This window comes from Engystomops pustulosus, chromosome 4, assembly GCF_040894005.1.
Source record: "Engystomops pustulosus chromosome 4, aEngPut4.maternal, whole genome shotgun sequence".
Taxonomy (NCBI): Eukaryota; Metazoa; Chordata; class Amphibia; order Anura; family Leptodactylidae; genus Engystomops; species Engystomops pustulosus.
In genome coordinates, this window is record NC_092414.1 from 140,261,831 (window position 1) to 140,285,657 (window position 23,827).

Below are 23,827 nucleotides of genomic sequence, written 5' to 3' on the forward strand. Positions count from 1 at the left end.
TGTGCAAATGTGGTGACAGGTTCCCTTTAAGTGAGTCATCCCATGATACAACAATGTAGTAAGATGATTGATACACTTATGTATGGGGTCCTGTGATGCCCCCTGGGATGTGTGTTGTGCAACACATAGGAAAACGCAGTAATAAGACCAGAGACACGGATGCTGCTGTATCCAGTTGTATATTAACCGCTGAATAACACAGCATGATTCTTCAATTAAACAATATACCATCTACAATTGAAAAGCTTAATAAAAGGAATGTGATGGTAGTTCTGAAATAGAATGCAATGGACACCATTTTAATATAGAAATCATTCAAATGAATGTGTATAAAGACATCTACAGGGTGAGATAAGAGAAGAACGGAAAACTATCAAACTTCTTGTTCAGGCACCTCAAAGAAAAGGCACCTCTGGGATCATAGGCTCCTGATCAGTAGACACACCAATCTAATGGAGAGACAATCATCCAGGATCCAGGCAGGAAGGTGTTAACCCACTTCTTCACAGTGTTCTACACACACATAAATCTGCCAAACCTTAATAGAACACTGTACAAAACATCCTTTATCGCCTACAATTGGTGCAGACACCTACAAAACATCACTTTCTATTACAGATGTCATTCTATCCAAAAATCAGCATTAGCTTCAGAGCTATGTCAATTGACTCATCTGTTGCTGAGCAGTCAGGCTTTGTAGTCTGGATCGTCCCATTACAGCTGGTAGGAGGCAATTGGGGGAGGTCCAGACTACAAAGTCTGACTGCTCTGTAGTCTTGGCCACCCCATTACAGCTGGTTGGAGGTATGTGGGGGGAGGTCATCATGCTGCGAGTGCAGTTGACAGAGCTCAAAAGCCAATATCATACAAAACATTGATTAGAAGGTTACCAGCCATGTATTAAAAAGTCACTTTAAAAGTTAAAGGGTCTATGAAGATTTTTCCCAAAAAGGAAAACTGGGGCCTTGCCAAATACCAGCAAAGATTTAGAATTAAAACATCTCAAGCTCTATGTAATTAGACTGAATACTTCAGATTTTTGCCTAATTGAAATGTCTGTGCATATAGTGATTTCATCTTTAATCGTCGTTTTAGAGGACTTCTACACTGGAACACAAGAACTGCAGGCCTCTTTGGCAGCATCAAAGGGAAGGGGGGGGGTCAATCAAGTTCTGTCAGTACAGCTTATTCCATCAATGACAGCCAAACAAAGAGCTGTGAAAGTGCATGAATTAAACCAAACATTTTTTTTCAATCAAGTATTAGTGTGGGATGGGCATGTGTGGCGTTTCAGGGAATGAAAGGAGGTATTTAAAGTTTCTCTGGAGTGGCAGGGACTGGCCGCTCCACATAGAACAAAATATAAGCTTTTGCTTTCATCACAGTCTCCTCTTCTGTCAGGGTTACTGTACTGTCGTTGAAATGGAACCAGCGTCCTTCATGGGTTGCGTAGGCTGTGTAGTGGCCTGAGCCAACACTGTCCAAAAATTAAGACAAATATGAAGGTTAATATCATTCTCATAGATTGTGCAGCAATCATTCCTAGCATTTCACCAGATGACGAGTGTATTACCTGTAATGTCTTATTTTGTTAATATATTATGTTCAATATATTTATTTCATAATATTGCTGTCATAAAAGAGGATTTATCAAATATTTAGCAGGGGACTGGAAAAAAACATTTCATTATTTTTTTTTGCAGGGGCAGGTATGTAAGTATTGCAGGTATGAACACTTCAAACTTCTGATAGTAGGAGGTGTTAGAAATGCCTAATCGTCTGAGAATAGGTGATCAATTAATAAAAATCTCAGGTCCCCACCCCCCCACCGAAAATTACAGACTGTGAATAAATCTCAGTCCTGCAAAAAATGAACCATCTGCCCTAATATGTGCAGGCCAGTCCGGCGCTGGCAAATCAGAATATGCAGGGAGCAGCACTTAATATTCAGCTACCATAGTTCTGATCCTGGATCCAGAGTCAGGAAGAGAAAGCACAACAATATGTTGTTGTGTTTGGATATTTTAAAATGTAAAAGAAAAAAAGAACTGCATCTGGCACTTAAGATATATTAGAAGATGTAGCATGTGTCAGCTTTCAGACAATCACATTAGTAAGGTGAAGAAACAAGTGTGCAATGCATCTGCAATGACAACTGTCTCTGACAACACATGGATAAACAAACTTTTCACTTACCCTGAACCATGATGGACTACAACAGCTGCAAGATCATAAAGGCAGCTTTCTGGGCCCATATTTTCCGGCTGTGAAGAAGAAAATAAAAGAAGGACATAATGCTTGGTATGTTTAGCTGCCCAGATAATAATCTTATGTCAGATGCATTACCTCCAGTAGAAAGCACTTCATGTCCAATTCACGGAGTGGAAACTCTACGTATGTGTCCACCTTATTTCTAAGGTAAGCAGTCCAATGGAATCTTTTCAAATGTAAGCAAAGCACCTGCAGATGTACAAGCGAGGAGAATGGTCAAGGAAAGGAAGGACTGGTTTCAAGACACTCAATTTTAAATATTCTATTTTAGCAGCAGTCACACTAACAAGTTTTGTTACAGCAGTTTTTGAAGCCAAAACCAGTATCATGATGAGTAGCACGATAGAACAATAAAAGATCTAATGTTATAGGTGTCTCGTCGAGTTCCAGTTTCATTAAAGGTAAGGTAAGGCATAAATAATATTGGAGTGACCAGGCACTGCATGGGGGCCAGTTGGAAACACATTTTGCACTTAGGTCCAATGCAGTTCACTCGAGACATTTGGTTTAATAAGGATGCGTGAGAATAGTCAGATGGGATCCCCAAATTAAAGCAGCAAGGTGTACAATTACTAACCATACCCCTGGGGAAATTTTGTTTTTCTGGATTCTGCATTGCCATAATTTTTACCAAATTATAGTATGTGATAAATTTCCATATTATGTGATATTATTCCCTTTCTATACCACCCCCTAATGGAGAGAGATTGTGATCAACTTCTGTTGATAACTCAGTTTTACATAGGCTTCTATCTTGGTCAACTGTGGAGGTCATAGTTTAAATGTGCATATAGTTTTGTTTAGAAGCTATTGATGGCTAGAAACACTAAAGTTATCAATACAACACCCCTTTCAAAGCAAATACTCTCCCTCTAATTGTGTATTCATAACAATGCAGCATTATATTTTTCCAAGAAAAAAATTTAAAATGCCAATATAATTATAGAATCATCTGTGACAAAGACTAGATTTTCTGTGTGCATAATAAGTGGGTCACCTTATACAAGACCACAGTCACTATAATTTAGGCACGGCAAGAAGTGAAACTGCAAGGTTGAGAATCTAAATTCTGCCTATTGTGGGCTGAGGGCTTCACAACTATTTAAAATCAGAAATATTTTCTAGTTACTTGCTATTGTTTCACAACATGGCAATCATGGACAATAAAGAGGAATCGCAACAACATTGACCAGGCAGCCTCAGACGTAGCAGAATTCTAACATTGTACCTTTGGTAGTTTCTGGATCCAAAATTTTTTGGTGGATTTCTGTTTCTTTTTACATTTCAGGCACATGTAGAGCTCGGTTTCATCCAACTCTTCAAGGTCTGTGAAGCTGCGAAGACAGTCTTAAATGGGAAAAGAGATGACATAAATTAAACGGCAAGTTAAACCAAAATGTCAGCATGTCAATTTTTTTTTTTTTTAAATCAGGTAACTTTTATTTAAGCATATAAACTTCACAGTATTATCATATAGAAATCAAAAACACTTCTGTGTAATGTACAATTAATTTGAAGCATTATACAATATAAACCTCCCCCCCCCCCCCCTTAGGTCTGGCTGTTTCACGATTCCCAAAGATTGCCTCTCGTTCCAGTATCCCCAGAATCATCATTCCCAGCGCCTATCTCCTCTCCCCTCATATTTCTGGCCATCCCTCAGGACGGACCCTCTGCCACCTACGTATCACATCATCAGCCCCTACATCTGGACACTCAAGCCATTTAATCCACTGCTTCTCAAATTTTTTGAGTGCATTTCTCTTTAGATATACCCCCAACTCCATCTTAATGGTGTTATTTAGTAGTCTTTTAATTTCTGATATTCTCGGCGGGTCTACATCTAACCAATGCCTCGCGATGGTCTTTCGTGCCTGGTACAGTAATTTTGCCACTGCCATTTGTTCTGCCCTAGTGACATCTATTCCACCCACATATCCTAACACACAGATTTTGGGATCTTGCTGAATTTGAACTCCAAACACTTCCTGTATTAAGCGCTGAACCTTACTCCACAACCCTTTTAACCTCGGGCAAATCCAGAACACGTGTAATATGTCAGCCCCCTCAGCCCGGCATCTTGGCCAACATGTATCTTCCCTCAATCGCATTTTATGCAATACCACCGGAGTCCTATATGCCCTATGTAGTAAAAATAATTGGGAACGCCTTTGCGCTACATTTAGGGACAATTTACTTGTAAACTCCAGAATCTCTTCCCATTCATCATCTGGTAGTTCTCCTACCTCGAGGTCCCATTTCCTGCGCGTTGTGTTCATTTGGTCACCCAACAGTTTATCTAGTATTGTGCCATACAGCAATGAAATAAGGCTCCTCATACTTTGTGCTTGCACTACTCCATTTCAATATTTTTTAATGGGAAGGACAAGTGAAAGGAAACTCTCTGACCAGTGGGGATTGTGGTTCTCCCATTGCTGGACTAAGCCTCTGATGAAGCCCCAAACAGGTTCCAGAACAAGGACGGCTTTCGGATATCTTAATTAGTAGTTGTTTTGGGTGGATTGTAAAGCACTCCATAAAATTGGATGTATGATAGTTGTGCGAAAGTGTTTACAAGCAACTATAAATCCCTATAACATTTATGATAATGTCTAGACTGGAAAGATGAAATATGTATACATAATTTTCTGACTTCAATCCACACCTTTAAGACTGCAGGTTGGTCCATTATCTTGGTTCTTACGTTTGTTACGGAACTGACTGGGAATGTCTAAAGAAAGATCTGCAAAAAGAAGTAACGATCAAGATAAATGAAAGTCTCCAAGCAATGCATACACCATCTTCAGCATTCAATGTAATAGGCATCGAGGTTAGAATTCTCTCTCAAACCTTGGGGGCTAGAAAGAAGAGTTTCAATATTTTCGGCTGTCTACTGTCAGGCTGTCAGTTTCAGCTTAGGCCCACCCCTCTGACAGTACAGAAACCAATTATCATAGTTTCTGTATCAAAAATGCTAAATAGACCCCAAAAAGTGCATAAATACACAGCAGAGTCCTTCTCAATATCCACACAATACATCATTAATGTTAGTTTGGAGCAAGAGAAACAGTGGCCACAAATATGACAAATCAAGCAGAGGCTACAGAGTCTATAACAAAGCACCTTAATGACGTGGTCCAGCATGACTATTATCACAAGGTCTACTATGTGGTGTTCTGCTGTTTGTCTAAACAGAATATGATCCTGGCTAAGACAGAAATTGGATTTTTAACCAAACTGTATAAATAAGTTTCATCTAGAGAAAATGGAGACTAAATTTAAAGGTTGCAGCCAACAGGACAGCATTTTGTATTATCCCTTGGTCATACCAATATTCCGACCAGCAAGCAATCTTTGCCATGTCATCTTTTCTACAGTATGTGTACAGGCAGCTTTAGGCTTTCTGTTTCTTTATGCCACCACTTTATTTAACAATACTGCATGAATTCAACAAAATTTCAAGTACTTTTTCATTGGATAACATAAGAAAACATACCCAGAAATGGGTCAAATTTTCTAGATTCTGTTCCACAAATTAAGCAGTTGACTTCATTCTGCAGAATACCCCCAAATACAGATGTTACCACCGTGTTTGCTCCATTGCTGAAATATAGAATACAATACAAACTAGCAACCTTCATGTAATAACCATAAATATATAAAAAAAATATTTTCCAGAAGGAAGTGACTACAGATGAATAATGAGGAAATAGAGTGGTGTACCAGGAGATAAACATGTATACAGCGGGAAACCTCCACCTCTAAGGTGGAGTGTAGAACAAGACATTTGCTGAAATGTAATACTATCCGATAAAGGACACAGCAAACAAAAGGTGTGACCGTTCCGGGTCTGTTCAGGTTGTAACTAGAGCCAGTCCACATTAGATTACTGGAAGTATATAGAATGTAATGCTCTACAGCTGCTCAGAAAAACACTTACATACAACACTTGCTGCCGGAGGATCTGTTGGAGGTTTCCTGGGACATATGAGATTGTCTAGAACCATCAGAGTCCCCCTGAAGTTCTAGATGCAAATGGTCCAATAAATATCGCATGAACTCATGGGCATCTTGCTGCTGGTAGCCCCTAAAAACAGGGTGACGATAAGCAAAGAGCAGGAATTAAATTAAAAAATTTTAACATTTCAAAACATTTTTATCTTCAAATAGTAATTTTCAGGGCATTTTAACTATAGAGAAAAATACAACGCCATTACTGAAGCCCTCCTTTCCATAGACGTTCCTAATAATAATTCTCTACATTTTTTATTTTATTATTTTTAATTAAATTGGGCAAATATTATAGAAAATGACTGGTGGTAGATGTCCAGCATGACATGCTTGTTTCTTTAGTTTTCTTTTGTAAATGAGCTGGAGGCGCTCAGGCTGAAATCACCTCTTGCCATGGCCAAAATTTTCATGCCACAGTTCTGGAGGACGGTTTAAGTGAGCCCCCTCCGGCCTGTTATCTGAAGGCAAAGTGCAGACGGATGTACCTTCTGCTTCTGTACCTGGGAAATGGTGATGTATTGACTGTATATATATATATATATATATATATATATATATATATATCATATTTTGGTAAAGGTTTATACAATTTATCTGGTTATTATAAAAAATAAATTAAGGGAATAAAATAAAAATAAAAAATCTTTTTTCACAGTTTTAGTTATTTGTCTGCAAATTATAACAAAAAAGGATTATTATTAAAATGATTTGATCAATTGAACGTCTCGTACCATGAAAAAAAACAAACAAAAAAATGACAAAAGGTTTATGACTGTCAAAGTTGACATTGCCTATTGTCTATTAGTTGGTCTAGTTCACAGCACAATTGTTTTGGTGTTTCTTGGAGCAAAGACTTTTAGGTTTGCCCCCTTTTTAAATAGAACACCTCCCTTTTCACATTAATAATCAGAGTGCCTAAAAACCATGTAAAACCCTTAACGAATGTGGAGAAAGCGGTTTCAGAAAGTTTTATCACTGTCCAGAATACTGGCACAGAAAGCTTGATAAATCTCCACTATGGAGGCTTATGAAGAGTTTTCTAGACATGCGGTGTGTACATAGGAGGAGTAAGTAGCCAGTGACATCAATGAAGATAACGATTTCTTGGTGTTTTCTACAGAAGTGTCTCCCGTCTGTAATGTAAAATCTATACACAAGTAGCAAGTGTCATCCCCATTTATAAGCCTAGAGGGAGAATGGCAGGATAAAGGAATAATTATTTGACTTTCCTGGTGATTAAATGCAGCAAACAATAGTATACATGATGGAACTCACAGATTAACACTGGGTGAAAAGTTAGCATTTTTTGCCATTTGTTTGTTTTTAATGTGATCTCTTCCACTTTTGCATGGGCCACTTTTCAGGTACAACCACACCTAGGAATTCTTGACCCCAATAATTAGCTGGATAATAGGGTCATGAAAATCTAATTCCCTGCAAGCTACCGTAATTACATTAGCTAGATTACTAGAATCCGATCATACAGGGTTGGTGAAGATTTAGACTGGTATACACTGTTCTTTCTTTAAAGACTCAGTATGAAGACAATTTCACTAGAATAAAAGGGATTGGGCATCTTACATCTAGTTATTTTTGTAATGCGAAGGGTGCAGGATATTAGGCAACTTACCAATATACAGGCAGTCCCCGGGTTACATACAAGATAGGGTCTGTAGGTTTGTTCTTAAGTTGAATTTGTATGTAAGTCGGAACTGTATATTTTATCATTGTAATCCCAGCCAGAACTTTTTTGGTCTCTATGACAATTGGATTTTAAAAATGTTGGGTTGTCATTAGAACCAGGATTAACACTAAAGCTTCATTACAGACACATTTGATAACTGTTATAGCTGTTTATTGTAGCCTAGGACTAATGTACAATAAATTACTAACATCCAGAGGTCCGTTTGTAACTAGGGGTCGTATGCAAGTCGGGTGTTCTTAAGTAGGGGACCGCCTGTACATATATTAAAAGCTCTGCTCCGCTTTCTCAATATGTAAAGGGAAGCCTCCTGTATTTTACCTCCTCAGCCAGACATTCCTGTCCATAAAATGGCTGCAGATGGAGGGTCATGTGATCTCTAAATGTCCATGAGCAATAGCCCTGCCAGGACCTTATGATGGTATTTGTCAATACAATATTTGGTCCTGAAAGGTAGATTAGTCATGGACAGTTAGAGATCACTTTACCCTCAATTTGTAGCCATTTTATAGACAGGAATGTCTGGCTGATGAGGGAAGGATATTTCTGAACCAAGGGCTTAACTTTACATTTCAAGAGAGCAGTGAAGAACTCTTTTATAGATGGATATTGGTAAATTACATAATATCCAACATTCCCCCTACATTACAGAAAACCTGATGTAAATTGGCCAGCCCCTTTAATTGTTCTTCCACTATTCACATAAAAGGGATTTTCTCATAGGACATATCCATAAGATATGCAAAAATGTTTTATAGATGTGGGTCAAACACACTTCTATCTTGATAATAGAGGTTAATCAAAACATATTTATTATAAATTAAACACAATTACCTGAAGCTTGGCATGATTTTCCAAACAACGTAGAATAATGATTCCGGACTGAATGCAGTTTGGTTACCCTGACACAATGAACACAAAGTCTTTCTAAACTCTTCAACCAATGACCTAAACGACAAAGTATTAAATTTTATAAAAACTACAATATACAATACAATTCACTTGAGTGTAAAAGAACAAAAATAGACTTGTAGTACCCTGTAAAAAAAAAAAAAAAAAAAATTGAACAACATGATCCAGCACAGACAGATTCTATTATGACGACTTGGTCAACCCATGGCCCAAATCAAGAGTTTCAAAACCAGTATCCTCAGCAATCCAAAGGCTTATTGAGCCATGTTCAAAAAGAAGAAGCCGCAGAATTAGTGGTTCAGCAAGATGAGGCATTATTTTCAGAGGTTCCCCTCAGAATCACTGAATTGACAAAATTTAATATCACTAGTGACCAAAAACAATAGTGAGAATTTGTTCTTTCAGACAGAACTCACACATTTACTTCTCCTTGGCTCCTTGTGTGGTAAGTCCGTCGGCCAGCTGTTTTACCATTCCTCAACTCTACTGCCGGGAGCTCTTTAAAATAACAGCTGAACTGTTGAATGTTACTGTATGAATACATAAAAGATAGGGAGAAAGGAAAATAACCAACCATGTAATTTATAATGCCAACCATCATGTACAAAACAAGAACAGAAGAAAAATGTGTTTTTTGCTCCTTTCCAAATGCCCTATCAATAGGGGGCACCTTAGTGGACAACACTGTGCAACCTCTTCAGAATATAAATAGAATGTCTATTGATCTGCCTGGCCTGTAACATTCACACCAAGTCAGCCATTCATTTGCATGGCTGGCATTCAATGCTGCATCTTGGGAAAGAAGGCCAACTGCAGCTTCCACAAACTGTGAAGTAGAGTTTTAGAATCCCAAACAAATTGACATTATATATATATATATATATATATATATATATATATATATATATATATATATATATATATATATATACACACACACATAATTTGTATACATGCTTCAAAGGTCCCATGTAGCATAGATATGTCTTTACCTGAGTGACTGAAGTATAGCATTCATGAAACAGGTATTCCCCAGATTTCGCAAACCAGTGGCACAAATAGCAGAGGTACTTCCCTTAAAGAAAGGAAAAATGAATATGTAGAAATGCTATGTGGAAACTTTACATACATGTACAACACCCGTCACCCCTCGAAAGACACATTTCAGACCTGCGTTCAGACCACTGTTATCTTCTTTCACTAGAATGATAACAGTCTAAAGGATCCATTAGTATGGCAATTGATTTCAATGACTTTTATGGATTCCAGTAGTGTCTGTTAACTTCTGTTATTTGTGACAAAAAAAAGCGCTGCATCTCTCCTCGAATAAGAAAAAACCAACAGAAATGGTGCCTAACCAGTTGTCTACTCATAAATATTCAAAGGCAATAATTGGGATACAGCCCAACACAGGCTATGCAAAAAAATTGCTTCAGAATTATTTCAAGCGGTATTCCCAGGAAGGCAAGACCCTTAAATATACTCAGAATAACAAAATAACCCATTCTCTAATCCACTGTTATTAAGAAAAATACAGCATTTCACAGATATAATTCCAACCTGTCGATCAGTCCTGGTGTACACAACCGTAAATCTTGTGACTATGGTTGGATTCTCCACAGGAATAGCGTCTCCTGTCTGCACACTGCAGTGCTCTCGGCCTCCTGTCCGCCCCTGCATTACAATACCATCTCACCTAGAAGAGACAGCTCTTCTGTCTCCTACTAAAGTATAATAATGAGTCTCAGTCCAGCCAGTCACCCCTCTACACACCACATTTAACATGATTTTTAAAGGGTTGAGGGGGCAAGGTTACCGAATTAGTGGCGGGGTTAAGTGAGCCGATTCCTGTCATTCACACAGAAGAGCAGGCTCGTTCGTGAACAACCCATCACTAGCGTGCAGAGGCTTACTCTACAAACTACAGAGAGATAGTTGCAGACAGAAAATATAGCAGATTTTTGCAGTTTTATATAGAGGGAAAAAATATGTGGTACGCCCAGAGCAAAATCTGCATGTTATACAGGCTTCTTACTCTCAGTAATCGCTGCAAATGTTGTATGTGCTGCCTTAACCTGAGAGTTACACACCTTCCAGAAACCATATGAAAGAAATCTATTTTTTTTCTAATGCATCTGTTGAATGATACTGTCTGCACTTGACAACTAAAAAGCTGCGTAAAGTGAATTATGATGGTCTAGAAATGCTAAATACTTACATTTATTTTCAGCATTTTCTTATTCAATGAAGAGTTGTCTGAGAATTTTCTTTTTCTGTGCCTTTCCACTGTGAAAGCAGAGCTAACAAAAGAAACAAATGTCATATCCACACCATAAAAATCATGGGTTTTGGTCTTGAGTCAGACTTTCCAATCTAATCTATTAAATAAAGTGCCAGAGAGAAGAGGGAAAGTTTTACTTTTCTACTCACTTTTCCAAGTTCTGCAAGTGTTCCCGAACTTTCTGCACTAAACATAACTTTGTGTCATTAACCACAAAATCATCACAGCGGTAACTGAAAGCAAGAAACAGAAAGACACACTTTTATGAGTTACGAGTCTTTGTATTAGTTTTAACAATAATTGTGCATCATTCTTATTCAACAACAAATAAAATTTCACTTTTACATTGTATTATATTCCCTGTTTGCAGCAAATTTAGCAATACTATTTTTCCAAATGGAGTAGATCGAGACATATTCTGTGATCGGAGAAAAGACAAGGGGAACCCATGACCACGATTCACCTGAGCTATGTGACATGTTATGTTGGGCTATGTCCTTCCCTTCCACCCAAATTAGGCTCAAGAGCTTTGGCAGAACACCACAGGGCTCCAGCTACACATCTTGCTGGACCCTGGGATGACACATCTTAAAAGGGGAAAGAGAGAAGGTGCTGGGTAGTGGAAGTGTAGTAGCGGGTGTTGTTTTTGCTGTGAAGCTGGAGACTTGAGGTGGTCTGTTAACACCCCCCAAAGCACTTCAGCCCAATTAACATATTTCTGAAGTGAGGTTTTGGCAAGGAATGAGCAGTCAAATAATAGCAATAACATGGTGCACGTGTGGGCACAGCACTACATGTCATAGAAGTTACATTGGGTAGGTAAATTGTGGATAGATTCCCAAACATCACCAAAATACATCTGTTTTAGTTGGTTAGAACACCTCTGACCAGGATATCATTGTTTCCTGGTCAAAGATGTCCAAAGTCCTTCATGGAAGGCCGAGTCTAAGGTTATAAGACTTACCAGTATGTGCTGTAGCTGCTGCAGTCCATACACACCGTGTGCTGGGTTTTCTCTTTCTCTGACTTTTCCTGTTGTTTGTGGTTGGGAAGGGGTGCTTGTGCTTCCTCGTAATGTTTCTTTGCATGGCCATTCACATATCTGTTTATCACATGGAAATAATCAGAAAAGGTTTCACCAACAATAAAGAGGCCAACTTTAAAGTATACATGCCATATATGTATATGCAGCACTTTCTTAACATTAGTAACATATTATCCACAGTAGAAATTTCACACACAATGGCAGGTTGCATGTACCTACGGTCAATGGCCAATTTCACAACAGTATTTGCCTTTTTTTTCATCAAGAAAGTATCAGAAGATTTATCCATCTTTTTGTGTTTTAAGCCTCCTTGTGGTTAGGGCTTACATATACAGATGCAAAATGCATAAGTGTTTACCTGTTTCTAACCCTATATATCAGGTTAGGAGCAGTGAATCTATCTGTGCTCACAGTCTATAGAGCTCCTGGTAAATTAACGGCCACTTTACCTCATGTTTTTGTAACATGCGTCTTAGTGTGTGGGGCAAGGTATTAGATAATTTATCAATGCTATGAAAAGTTGTGCACCGCTTCTTGATATCTTAAAGTGAAGCCTCCTTAGTCTTTTACGTCATCAACCAGACCTTCCTGTGCATAAAATGGTTGCAGATCGAGAATCATGTGATTTCTAATTGTCCCTGAACAACTGGCCTGCCAATACCTTGATTTTATATTCATGAATACCATCATAAGGTCCCAGGACAATTGTACATGGACAGTTAGAGATCACATGACCCTCCATCTGCGGCCATTTTGTGGTCAGGAATGTCAGACTGATGAGGTAAAAATAGATGTATATTGGTAAATTAGCTAATATCCTGGCACCACACAAACGACATGAGGTTAAGTAACTAATCCCTTTAAACCTAAGTATATGCATCATATAGACATTAAATCTTATAGCATTTTAAAAATTGCATGGACTATTTTACATGGGCAGAGACACCCATCACAGATAATAACAGTGGGTCACACAGTTTAAGAAGTTTATAGTTCAGCCTTCCTGACTGTATTGTTATAGGCGATGGAGCGGATAATGGCCGCCCACTCCCAGCTAGCACGGGTGGTTGAATCTCTCCCTGGTCATGTAATGCTATGCTGAGGCACAGAGGAGTTGGGTTGGGTTATTAATTTAGCTATTCAGTTCACTAATATTCTGAATTTTTTATCGGTATCATGAAATAAATATAAGCAATGCCCACCATTGGAGCCAGGAGTTGCAGTCATCATCTGCTCTTATATCCCACATAGAAGTAAGATTTGTTGTAGACTACCATGAATCACAGACCAAACACAGTACAGAGGAAGGGTCTCTAAGAACAGCAGCTCTGTAATATAATTATAGTTCAGTGTTGCTGTTATGGAGAGATGAGGTTACTTCTATCACATATCACTATGATGCTTGGAGTGCCCTCCCCGGTACTGTGGCCGGTCCATGAAACCTGGAAACCATTAGGTCTGCGATTCATAGACCAACTTCAGTCGTCTGTATTAGCTCCACCACCAGGGTCATAGGAGCCATAGCAACACGAGAGGAAATATAGCCATATAAATAGAACAGAAAAAGAGATGGGGCAGAAAAAGATTTAGTCAAAAAGAAATGTATGTTAAAATCAGAAACAGAGCTTCAGTTTGAAGCAAGAAAAATAGATTTTCATTTGGGGCTAAATCACCCAGCCATAGTGTAGAATGTGATATGCAGTCACATGGGGGAGCAGTATGGGAGTGACTAGGATAGCCAAGGACAAAACTTACTTTATTAAAGGCGCTTACACACCAGCGAGTTGGATGCGTCTAACTCACATCGTGTGCTGGCTGGAACAACTGGCCCGAACGCCCAGCAGCCAAAACTGAACTCAGTATGTGAGTTCAGTTCTGGTTGCTGAGCTTTCGTGTGTGAGCTAAAGCTTCACAACATCTGTTCAGTGGCTGAATATTTAATAGTCCTTAATAGGTTTCATTGCTGAATATATATACAATTTAAGGTACTTACCGTCCACAGTGGACGCTGGAGCAAGTAAGACAGACCCATGGGCTTTTATTAGAACGACAAACTAAAAAAAAAAAAAACACAAAAAATAAAAAGTTAGAAATGAGGGTGTCTCCTATCACAGAGTATGAGTGGATCAGATGCCAACCCCTCTCCTTGTTATTGTATGCTAACAGATGGCGAGCGCAGCAGTCTCTGTGCAGGTCTGGGTGCCATGTTGTCAAGAGAATTCTGACTCCAAAAATCATTGTGCACCTTTGGTGTTAGGACTTGTTGTTGTACAGCATCAGCAATGGGTTAAAGAGCTGCCACCTTGGCAGACAGATTTTTATTCCTGGGCTGCAGTAACAAAGTGCTATGCATCTGTTTCTGTACTACTGTTGAGTGTACAATATAGGGACATGAGTCCAGAGTCAGGCCCATCCGTACAAGATGAAATCATAGCTCAACACAAACACAACTCTTCCATGCATTGCTTCAAGAGATAAAGTGTGGGCAGGAAAACCTCATCCTGTTGAATTGCAGCTAGAGGATCTGCCAGGGAGACTGCTGGTTAATTGAGTAATAGATCTGTTCTGCAAATTTAATAGAAGAAGCAGAAGACTAATAAATCTGCTACTACACTAGCTTGTACAAGGAACCACGCATAATCTCAAGAAGCAAGTACAAAACATAAGGAAGGGTTACCACAATGCATTCTGCAATCTTACTACAAGCAGCCTCGCCCAAGGAAATCAGGATTCAGGAACCGCAAGCACTGCAGTGCACGGCTTCTAACAATAAGAACGTGTTCACATGTCCTCTCTGTAGTCAGACCCCCACCTAGGGATTTCCTTCTACTAGCCCCAGCACATAACAAAGAACTTTCTCTAAAGAAAGCCCAGGACCACTGTCTGCAACACATTCCACCTTATATGTGCACGGGCAGAGATATGAATAGTGCCCATATGCCACAGTCTGGAAGGAGGTGAGAAGTCACCATCTGATCAAGTAATACCATTTCATAGACGCACTGGTGGTGGTTTATCATTAGGCAGCTTATTGTGACAGTTCTGCTGCCTTCAGATTCATTAAAGTATCTTTGCCCCTTGATAATTCTGCTGGAAGTGTCTTATACCATGTGGGGTGTATGCAACAGTCACATAAAAAGGTGCAAAATTCTAACAAAAGTCGCAGCACATAGACCAGAGTGGGGACTGGCAACAATTTGTACCAAAACTTTTGCAATTCATGAATTCAGTCCTATTGTGAAAACTTGTCTATGCAAATAATGAATTAGGGGGGTCCACATAATATTGTAATGTCAGGAGGGGGGGTCCACATAATATTGTAATGTCAGGAGGGGGAGTCCACATAATATTGTAATGTCAGGAGGGGGGGACACATAATATTGTAATGTCAGGAATGGGGAGTCCACATAATATTTTAATGTCAGGAGGGGGGGGTCCACATAATATTGTAATGTCAGGAGGGGGGAGTCCACATAATATTGTAATGTCAGGAGTGGGGTCCACATAATATTGTAATGTCAGGAGGGGGGGGGGTCCAGATAATATTGTAATGTCAGGAGGGGGGGGGGACACACACAATATTGTAATGTCAGGAGTGGGGTCCACATAATATTGTAATGTCAGGAGTGGGGTCCACATAATATTGTAATGTCAGGAGGGGGGAGTCCACATAATATTGTAATGTCAGGAGGGGGGAGTCCACATAATATTGTAATGTCAGGAGGGGGGGTCCACATAATATTGTAATGTCAGGAGGGGGAGTCCACATAATATTGTAATGTCAGGAGGGGGAGTCCACATAATATTGTAATGTCAGGAGTGGGGTCCACATAATATTGTAATGTCAGGAGGGGGGGGTCCACATAATATTGTAATGTCAGGAGGGGGGGGGACACACACAATATTGTAATGTCAGGAGTGGGGTCCACATAATATTGTAATGTCAGGAGGGGGGGGACACATAATATTGTAATGTCAGGAGGGGGGGACACACATAATATTGTAATGTCAGGAGGGGGGGGACACACATAATATTGTAATGTCAGGAGGGGGGGACACACATAATATTGTAATGTCAGGAGGGGGGGACACACATAATATTGTAATGTCAGGAGGGGGGGACACACATAATATTGTAATGTCAGGAGGGGGGGACACACATAATATTGTAATGTCAGGAGGGGGGGGGGACACATAATATTGTAATGTCAGGAGTGGGGAGTCCACATAATATTGTAATGTCAGGAGGGAGTCACATAATAATATCATGTCGGGGGAGGGGGTGTCCAGATAATGACGTAACATCAGGGGGTCCTGTGCTCCTGGCCGGGCAGGTGATGCACAGGATTATTATTATTACCGACAGCCTCCATGTGCGGTGTCTGTCACTACTGTCGCCATTCCCTCCCGGGCACTGGAGTTACCCTCTGTACACTGTATTCTATGGACTCCTCGCCTCCTCTTTCTTTACACAATGGTGAAAGCCACACTAGGCCGTGCGCGGAGCCGGGGACTTTCCTGAGCTCTACAGCCAGGCGGCGCTGCATCTCCCGCGGGTGGAGCCCAGGGAGGAGTAACACAACTCACCACTGCAGCACCACGAGGAGGGGCAGCCACTAGGGAAAGCAGCAGAGTCCGGGGCAATGCAGACACTTGCAGTAAGGTGCGGGCACTCCATGGCGGTGCGGAGGAACACAAGAGGTTAAGACAAAGCACAGTAAACCGGGACTTTTTCCACCATAGCAACATGAAGGCGTGGCCTTCTGACGCAAGTTCATATCACTGCCCCCACTGCGTCCAGCCTGGTGGTTGTTATGGTAACTGTGCGCTGTACCTGACTGGATGCGGGAGCTGTTCCTGCGCCTGCGCACTGTCTCTGTACTAAGCAGTCACTGCCTTGCGGGGCGGCGCGGGATGTCTGTACCTAGAGTCACCTGTAGTATAGAAATGTTATTATACCTCTGCCTCACCGTCATGGCCGCATCAGGGCTGGTGGGCCTTCCCCCATTCAGTCTGTACTGGGACTACAGTAGTATAACTAACACTGGTCAGGCCACAGAGTAGTATTACTGCCAGCAGTCAGTCCGTGGTGTAGTATAACTGCCACCGGTCAGTCCGTGGTGTAGTACAACTGGCAGCGGTCAGTCCGCAGTGTAGTATAACTGCCAGCGGTCAGTCTGTGGTGTAGTACAACTGCCAGCGGTCAGTCCGTGGTGTAGTACAACTGCCAGCGGTCAGTCCGTGGTGTAGTACAACTGCCAGCGGTCAGTCCGTGGTGTAGTACAACTGCCATCGGTCAGTCCGTGGTGTAGTACAACTGCCAGCGGTCAGTGCGTGGTGTAGTACAACTGCCAGCGGTCAGTCCGTGGTGTAGTATAACTACCAGCGGTCAGTCCGCGGTGTAGCACAACTGCTAGCAGTCAGTCTGCAGTGTAGTATAATTGCCAGGGGTCAGTCCGCAGTGTAGTATAACTGCTAGCGGTCAGTCCGCAGTGTAGTATAACTGCCACCGGTCAGTCCGCAGTGTACTACAACTGCCAGCAGTCAGTCCGCAGTGTAGTACAACTGCCAGCAGTCAGTCCGCGGTGTAGTACAACTGCCAGCAGTCAGTCCGCAGTGTAGTACAACTGCCAGCGGTCAGTCCGCGGTGTAGTACAACTGCCAGCGGTCAGTCCACAGTGTAGTACAACTGCCAGAGGTCAGTCCGCAGTGTAGTACAACTGCCAGCGGTCAGTCCGCGGTGTACTACAACTGCCAGCAGTCAGTCCGCAGTGTAGTATAACTGCCAGCGATCAGTCCGCAGTGTAGTACAACTGCCAGCGATGAGTCCACAGTGTAGTATAACTGCCAGCGATCAGTCCGCAGTGTAGTACAACTGCCACCGGTCAGTCTGCAGTGTAGTACAATTGCCACCGGTCAGTCCACGGAGTAGTATAACTGCCAGCGGTCAGTCCATGGAGTAGTATAACTGCCACTGGTCAATCCACGGTGTAGTTCAACTGCCACCGGTCAGTCCGCAGTGTAGTATAACTGCCAGCAGTCAGTCCATGGTGTACTACAACTGCCCAGCGGTCAGTCCGCAGTGTAGTACAACTGCCAGCCGTCAGTCCATGGTGTACTACAACTGCCCAGCGGTCAGTCCATAGTGTAGTACAACTGCCAGCGGTCAGTCCACTTTGTAATTTATGTCTGGAACACTAAGGCCCCTTTCACACTTGCGTTTTTCACACGTGTTTTCTGCGCATGCTTTTTGACGCACAGAACTTGCATTGCAGTCTGACCCATTGTAATCAATGGGTCTTTTCAGACTTGCATTTTTTTTTTTAACGCGTTTAAATCTCGGCATGCTCTACTTTTGCAAGTCACTCGTGTGAAAAACGCACCATACAAGTCCATGGAGATGCATCAAAAACGCATTGCACTCTGAGACACATGCAAGTGCAATGCGTTTTTCACGCAGCAATTGCCATAGAATAGATAGAGCTCAGTCCTGAGTCCTTTTCATGCGCATTATCTACGCGTGAAAAACACATTGAAAATGCGAGTGAAAAACTGAGACACCTAACAAACTCTGACAAAACTGAGGCCCCTTTTACACTTGCGTTTTTCACGCGCGTGTTCTGTGCGTGCTTTTGACGTGCAGAACTTGCATTGCTCTCTGACCCATTGTAATCAATGGGCTTTTTCAGACTTGCAATTTTTTTCTGTCTTTTAACGCGCGTTTAAATCTCAGCATTCTCTACTTTTGCAAGTCACGCGCTTGAAAAACAAACCATACAAGTCTATGGAGACGCATCAAAAACGCATTGCACTCTGAGACACATTGGGGCAGATTTATCAAGTGTCTGAAAGTCAGAATATTTCAAGTTGCCCATGGCAACCAATAACGGCTCCCCTTTAAAATATTCATGAGCACTGGTAAAATGAAAGCTGAGCTATGATTGGTTGCCATGGGCAACTAGAAATATTCTGACTTTCAGACACTTGATAAATCTGCCCCATTATCTGCGCGTGAAAAACGCATTGAAATTGCATTGATAACGCGCGTGAAAAACTGAGACACTGAACAAACTCTGACTGAAAACTGATTGCACTCTGATGCAAAATGTGCGTTTTTCACTGACCAAACCCTGATCGCACCCTGATCAAACTCTGACGTGATCTGCAACGCAAGTGTGGAAGGGGTCTAAGAACTCACACTGGGTATGGTGAATGAGTTTTCTTTTAGTGATATAAAATCTTCGTGCAGCCTAGCATAATAGTGTCCAAAGATCAATGCATTTTGACGTGTAGTATTCATGATGCAAACAAAACTTGTTGATATTTGTTATGCTAGGCTGCATGAATACTTTATATCGGTGATGGCGAACCTTTTAGCTACTGAGTGCCCAAACTACAACCGAAAGCCACATATTTTTCACAAAGTGCCAAATGCCAATTTAATGTAACTTATTGCTCCCTGCTGTGCCACAGATTCGAACGGACGTATTGGCATCCGCAGACACCAATACAGCAGAAAGATGGAGAAATTTGGATTATTATTGTAGCTTCCCTCTAAGGTCACCTTAACAGGATGAATCACAGGCCCTGAGAAGGGGCTTCAATGATAATCCATCTCTGTCCACACCTCCTTACTCCTCCCTTACTCTTCAAGTCACTTTAAAATAGTGCTGAACACGGCACGTTCTGGACTGCCTGTGACTGCAAGAGGAGGAGTCCTGAATGGTGACCTTTGTGCTGGGTGATGGTCTTGGTGCCCACAGAGAGGGCTCTGAGTGCCACCTCTGGCACCCGTGCCATAGGTTCGCCACCACTGCTTTATATCAATAAAAGAAGACTCGGTGTGAGTTCTTAGTGTGCTGGTCATAGTGTGTGTCTTTCTCCATAGTTACCATTAATCCAAAGCTTGTTATAATTGTCTCAAATTTTCGGTATTATTAGCAAACCTAGCTTGTCTCCCTCAGCTGCTCCTGGAAATGGGCTATTTATGTACAGTGTTTAAAATAAAACACTTTACAAAATAAGTAGGGAAATAGATATATTTTAGCTTGCCTTCTTTTATTTTGAAAATAGACAGTTTAAATGTAAAAATAAATAAAAATTCTTTCAGATTCGCCATTTTGTCCTCCTGAGCACCTAAATCATACTGCCTTTAAAAACCGCAGTGCTTTTCCAGACTCCACTGAGCTTTCTCCTGGAGGCTGAAGCAGCCAACTGTGCCCCTGATAATGCCCATCCCCTTTCCTGTAGTTGATGCCACCCTAAGGCGAGAGACTACATTTGGTTATCCCTAAATGGGTGTAATAACGTAAATATTTTTTTAAAATATAGAAGAGAATCTTAAAGCAAAACCATAAAGTATAAAAACTTTTGCATAGGTGTTAATATACATGCGATAACGCATGCATTTTATTAAAACAATGTTAACAGCTATGTAATCAGGCAAATCTCTTTTCAGCTGTTCTTTTGAAAGGTATGCGTTAATTACACGTGTGAACACACCCTTAACATATAGATACCGTAATTTTCTTTTGATGCAGTAGATAACTGTATAATGCAGAGCTCCAGTGATCTGTGTCTTCCCTGCCTTGCTCTGCACTAGATCTCTGTACAAGGGGGGAAACAGATTCTGTATCCTGATTGGCTGAGCTGTTTGTGCATGTTCACATCAATACCCTGAGTGCTATTGGCATTATTGCCCATAGCTGATGCCACAATCAGGAAGTCCGCCCCCTTCAAGAGAAGCCGAGAGTGTTTTACAGATAGCCTCATATATCTATTAGCCCTATACCTCAGGATAGGAAGAAACCAGCAGCATGAGGAGGTATCGTTGGATTTTTGACAAAGGCTCTCACCAGCTGTGCTACTGGTACATCTGGATCGGTCCAGAGACTGTTTAAGCTCCAACACAAGGTTTAGGAGGTTCAAGTATACAAAAATTGTTATTTTTAAACAAGTCTTGGTACTTGCATGTTGGTTACACTGAACCACATCACAGGCTCCGTGAACATTTATTTAATAATCCATAATCCCTAAATGTGAGAAGTTTGGGACAGCCTCAAATCCTCCTCAAACTGGCCATACAGCCAAACTAAGCAAACTAAGCATTGGTGATTGAGGTAAAGAAAAACCCCAAGATCACTGTGGCTGAGCTGAAAAGGGGGGTATGGGGGGGATAATCGAATAATGACTTCTGTGTATAATGTGGATGTGGGGGGAATAATGGCTCCTGTATATAATAAGTGGATGGGGGGATAGTGGCTATTGTATATAATAATGGAGGGTGTGGAGGAAATAATGGCGCCTGTATATAATAATAGGGAGTGGGGGGAATAATGAATCCTGTATTTAATTTATGTACATCTTTAATTCAGTGTTTATTATATATGCTGTTGTTGTATCTGTACTGTATACATATTGGGGCAGATTTATCAAGCTCTCTGAAAGCAACCAATTACAGCGCAGTTTTCATTTTACCAGTGCTCATGAAAATTTAAAGCTGAGCTGTGATTGGTTGCCATGGGCAACCAGGAATATTCTGACTTTCAGGCAGCTTGATAAATCTGCCCCATTGTGTGTAGAGTATACACTGTGTTATGTTTATATATAGATGTGATGTGTTTATATATAGATAGATGTATAGATGTGATGCATGCATGTGTGCATATGTCTGTGGGACATGTATATATGGGGCGCGCAGTGAGGGTTTAGGTATATGGGGGCCCCGATTCTAGGTTTTTCATCGGGGTTTTGTTATGTATACAAGGAATTCATGGTGGTAAGGGGAGCTGTATCTAATTAATCCATAGGTGCTGAGTGGGTCTTTATACAAAATAACCATGGGGGGGGGGGGGCTGTTGGTATGATAAACTAATGAACAGGAAAGACTCTGTCATCCAGGGGCGTAACTACAGAGGTAGCAGCCATAGCAGCTGCTATGGGGCCCACAGTGTCAAGGGGCCCCGTCATCTGACCTGACACACTAAATAACGTAGGATGTACACCAATACATACATATTATTCTGCAGATTGTAAAGAATAATATGCATATAACATATACTGTATGTGATGTATATATGGTGTGTCCATGATGTGCATATGCTGTATGTGTATATGTACTGTATGTGTGTATATAGGCTGTAAATTAGTATATATCACTGTATGTGTCTGTACATGCCCCATGTGTGTGTATGACATTATAAATGTGTGATTGTAACATGTGTGAGTATACAGATATGTATACTTTTTTAGTGGGAAGGGGGGCCCCATTCAGATGCCTGCTATGGGGCCCTGACTCTCCTAGTTACACCCCTGCTGTCATCCAGGGGCCTACTGAAACCTGGAGTCGACCCTGATTGGGGTCACTGGAATGTGAGTGAATCCTACACACTGATGATACATGGACCACAAACAACAGACTACAAGCCTGTTATTTGAAGCCGTGACATACACATGTTCATGAACAGGGTTGTGAAACCTTACTGTGATCTCAATTGTAAATACAGGCAGTCCCCGCGTTACATACAAGATAGGGTCTGTAGGTTTGTTTTTAAGTTGAATTTGTATGTAAGTCGGAACTGTATATTTTATAATTGTAACCCGAGCCAGAATTTTTTTGGTCTCTGTGACAATTGGATTTTAAAAATGTTGGGTTGTCATAAGAACCAGGATTAATAATAAATCTTTATTACAGACACCTGTGATAACAGTTATAGCTGTTTATTGTAGCCTAAGGATAAAGTACAGTAATTTAACAATATCCAGAGGTCCGTTTGTAACTAGGGGTCGTCTGTAAGTCGGGTGTTCTTAAGTAGGGGACCGCCTGTATATTCCTCAGTGGTACAGAGGAGCTTACATTCTCAAGGACCCTGAAAGAACTCACCCACATGGTGTTTGTTTGTCTGCAGAGCCCGGTCTAGAGTGGCAGAAAGTTGCTGATATATTTTGTGTACAGCTTTCTGGATCTCAATCTGGATACTCCGCTTTGAAGCCCATATTCCATCCTGGAGAGCATAAAACAGTTACATACATATGCAATAGGTCATATATTTTTCAGTTTGATTGGTGTTAGTGGTGAAAGGATTATATGCAAAGGTTTTAATCACAGCTTGTTTTAAAGACTTCAGGTGAATGGTGGCACTGTCGTATACAAAATCAGACACATAAAAGAACACACGTCACCTAGAATTTAATCTCATACATCTGACCCATATTGTGCCAATTTGCACAAAGTATCCCCAGAGTGTATTTTAATTGGCAGTTTGTACCATCCAATCCGGGAGAAAGGTGTATATTGGCATTGGACACTTCCAAGGCTTTTGAATGGGATTTTATTTTATTATGTTACTGTGAATTACAGCAATGCCTCCTGCAGTAGCAGCTGAAATACTGCAGAGGTCACTGTTTGTTAGATAAAAAGCAATGATGCCTGATACCAGTAGCAGGTCTGTGCCGAGTGCATCTATATCCTGTATCATTCCTACATCAACTCAATATTTGTAAATTTTTACTGCAGTTCAGTCCAGAGAAAAAAAAACTATTTTGTAGAACATTAGCCACATTTCCTTATTGTAATATGAAGGCTTTTGTGGATCCCTGTGTTTTT

At 40.9% G+C, this 23,827-nt stretch overlaps 1 protein-coding gene across 3 annotated transcripts; it reads right to left on the minus strand.

Annotated features, from left to right (window-relative positions):
- Positions 1-278: 278 nt before the first annotated feature.
- On the minus strand, positions 279-17,138 carry USP3 (ubiquitin specific peptidase 3). 3 transcript variants are annotated; one of them, XM_072147754.1, is made up of 15 exons: positions 17,057-17,138; positions 14,216-14,276; positions 12,142-12,279; positions 11,327-11,410; positions 11,115-11,196; positions 9,889-9,971; positions 9,313-9,426; positions 8,819-8,932; positions 6,212-6,358; positions 5,768-5,874; positions 4,937-5,014; positions 3,500-3,618; positions 2,347-2,460; positions 2,197-2,264; positions 279-1,477 (listed from the first exon to the last, which is right to left on the minus strand). In XM_072147754.1, the coding sequence occupies exons 3-15, from the start codon at positions 12,168-12,170 to the stop codon at positions 1,312-1,314; spliced, it is 1,305 nt and encodes a 434-aa protein (XP_072003855.1). In that variant the 5' UTR covers positions 12,171-12,279; positions 14,216-14,276; positions 17,057-17,138; the 3' UTR covers positions 279-1,311. The 3 variants fall into 3 exon arrangements, with proteins under 3 accessions (XP_072003855.1, XP_072003853.1, XP_072003854.1); XM_072147752.1 differs by lacking the exon at positions 17,057-17,138 and adding an exon at positions 16,810-17,038; XM_072147753.1 differs by lacking the exon at positions 17,057-17,138 and adding an exon at positions 16,583-16,719.
- Between the last annotated feature and the right edge of the window lie 6,689 nt (positions 17,139-23,827).

Excerpts from the sequence above, each read along its gene's own strand:
- USP3 (XM_072147752.1), bottom strand. The coding sequence starts at position 16,900 with ATGGAGTGCCCGCACCTTACTGCAAGTGTCTGCATTGCCCCGGACTCT. Across the intron at positions 8,933-9,312 it reads AGCCAAGGAGAAGTAAATGT|GTCATTGGTTGAAGAGTTTA; the intron begins GTGAGTTCTGTC and ends TTTGTCGTTTAG. Across the intron at positions 1,478-2,196 it reads GTAGTCCATCATGGTTCAGG|TGTTGGCTCAGGCCACTACA; the intron begins GTAAGTGAAAAG and ends ATTTTTGGACAG.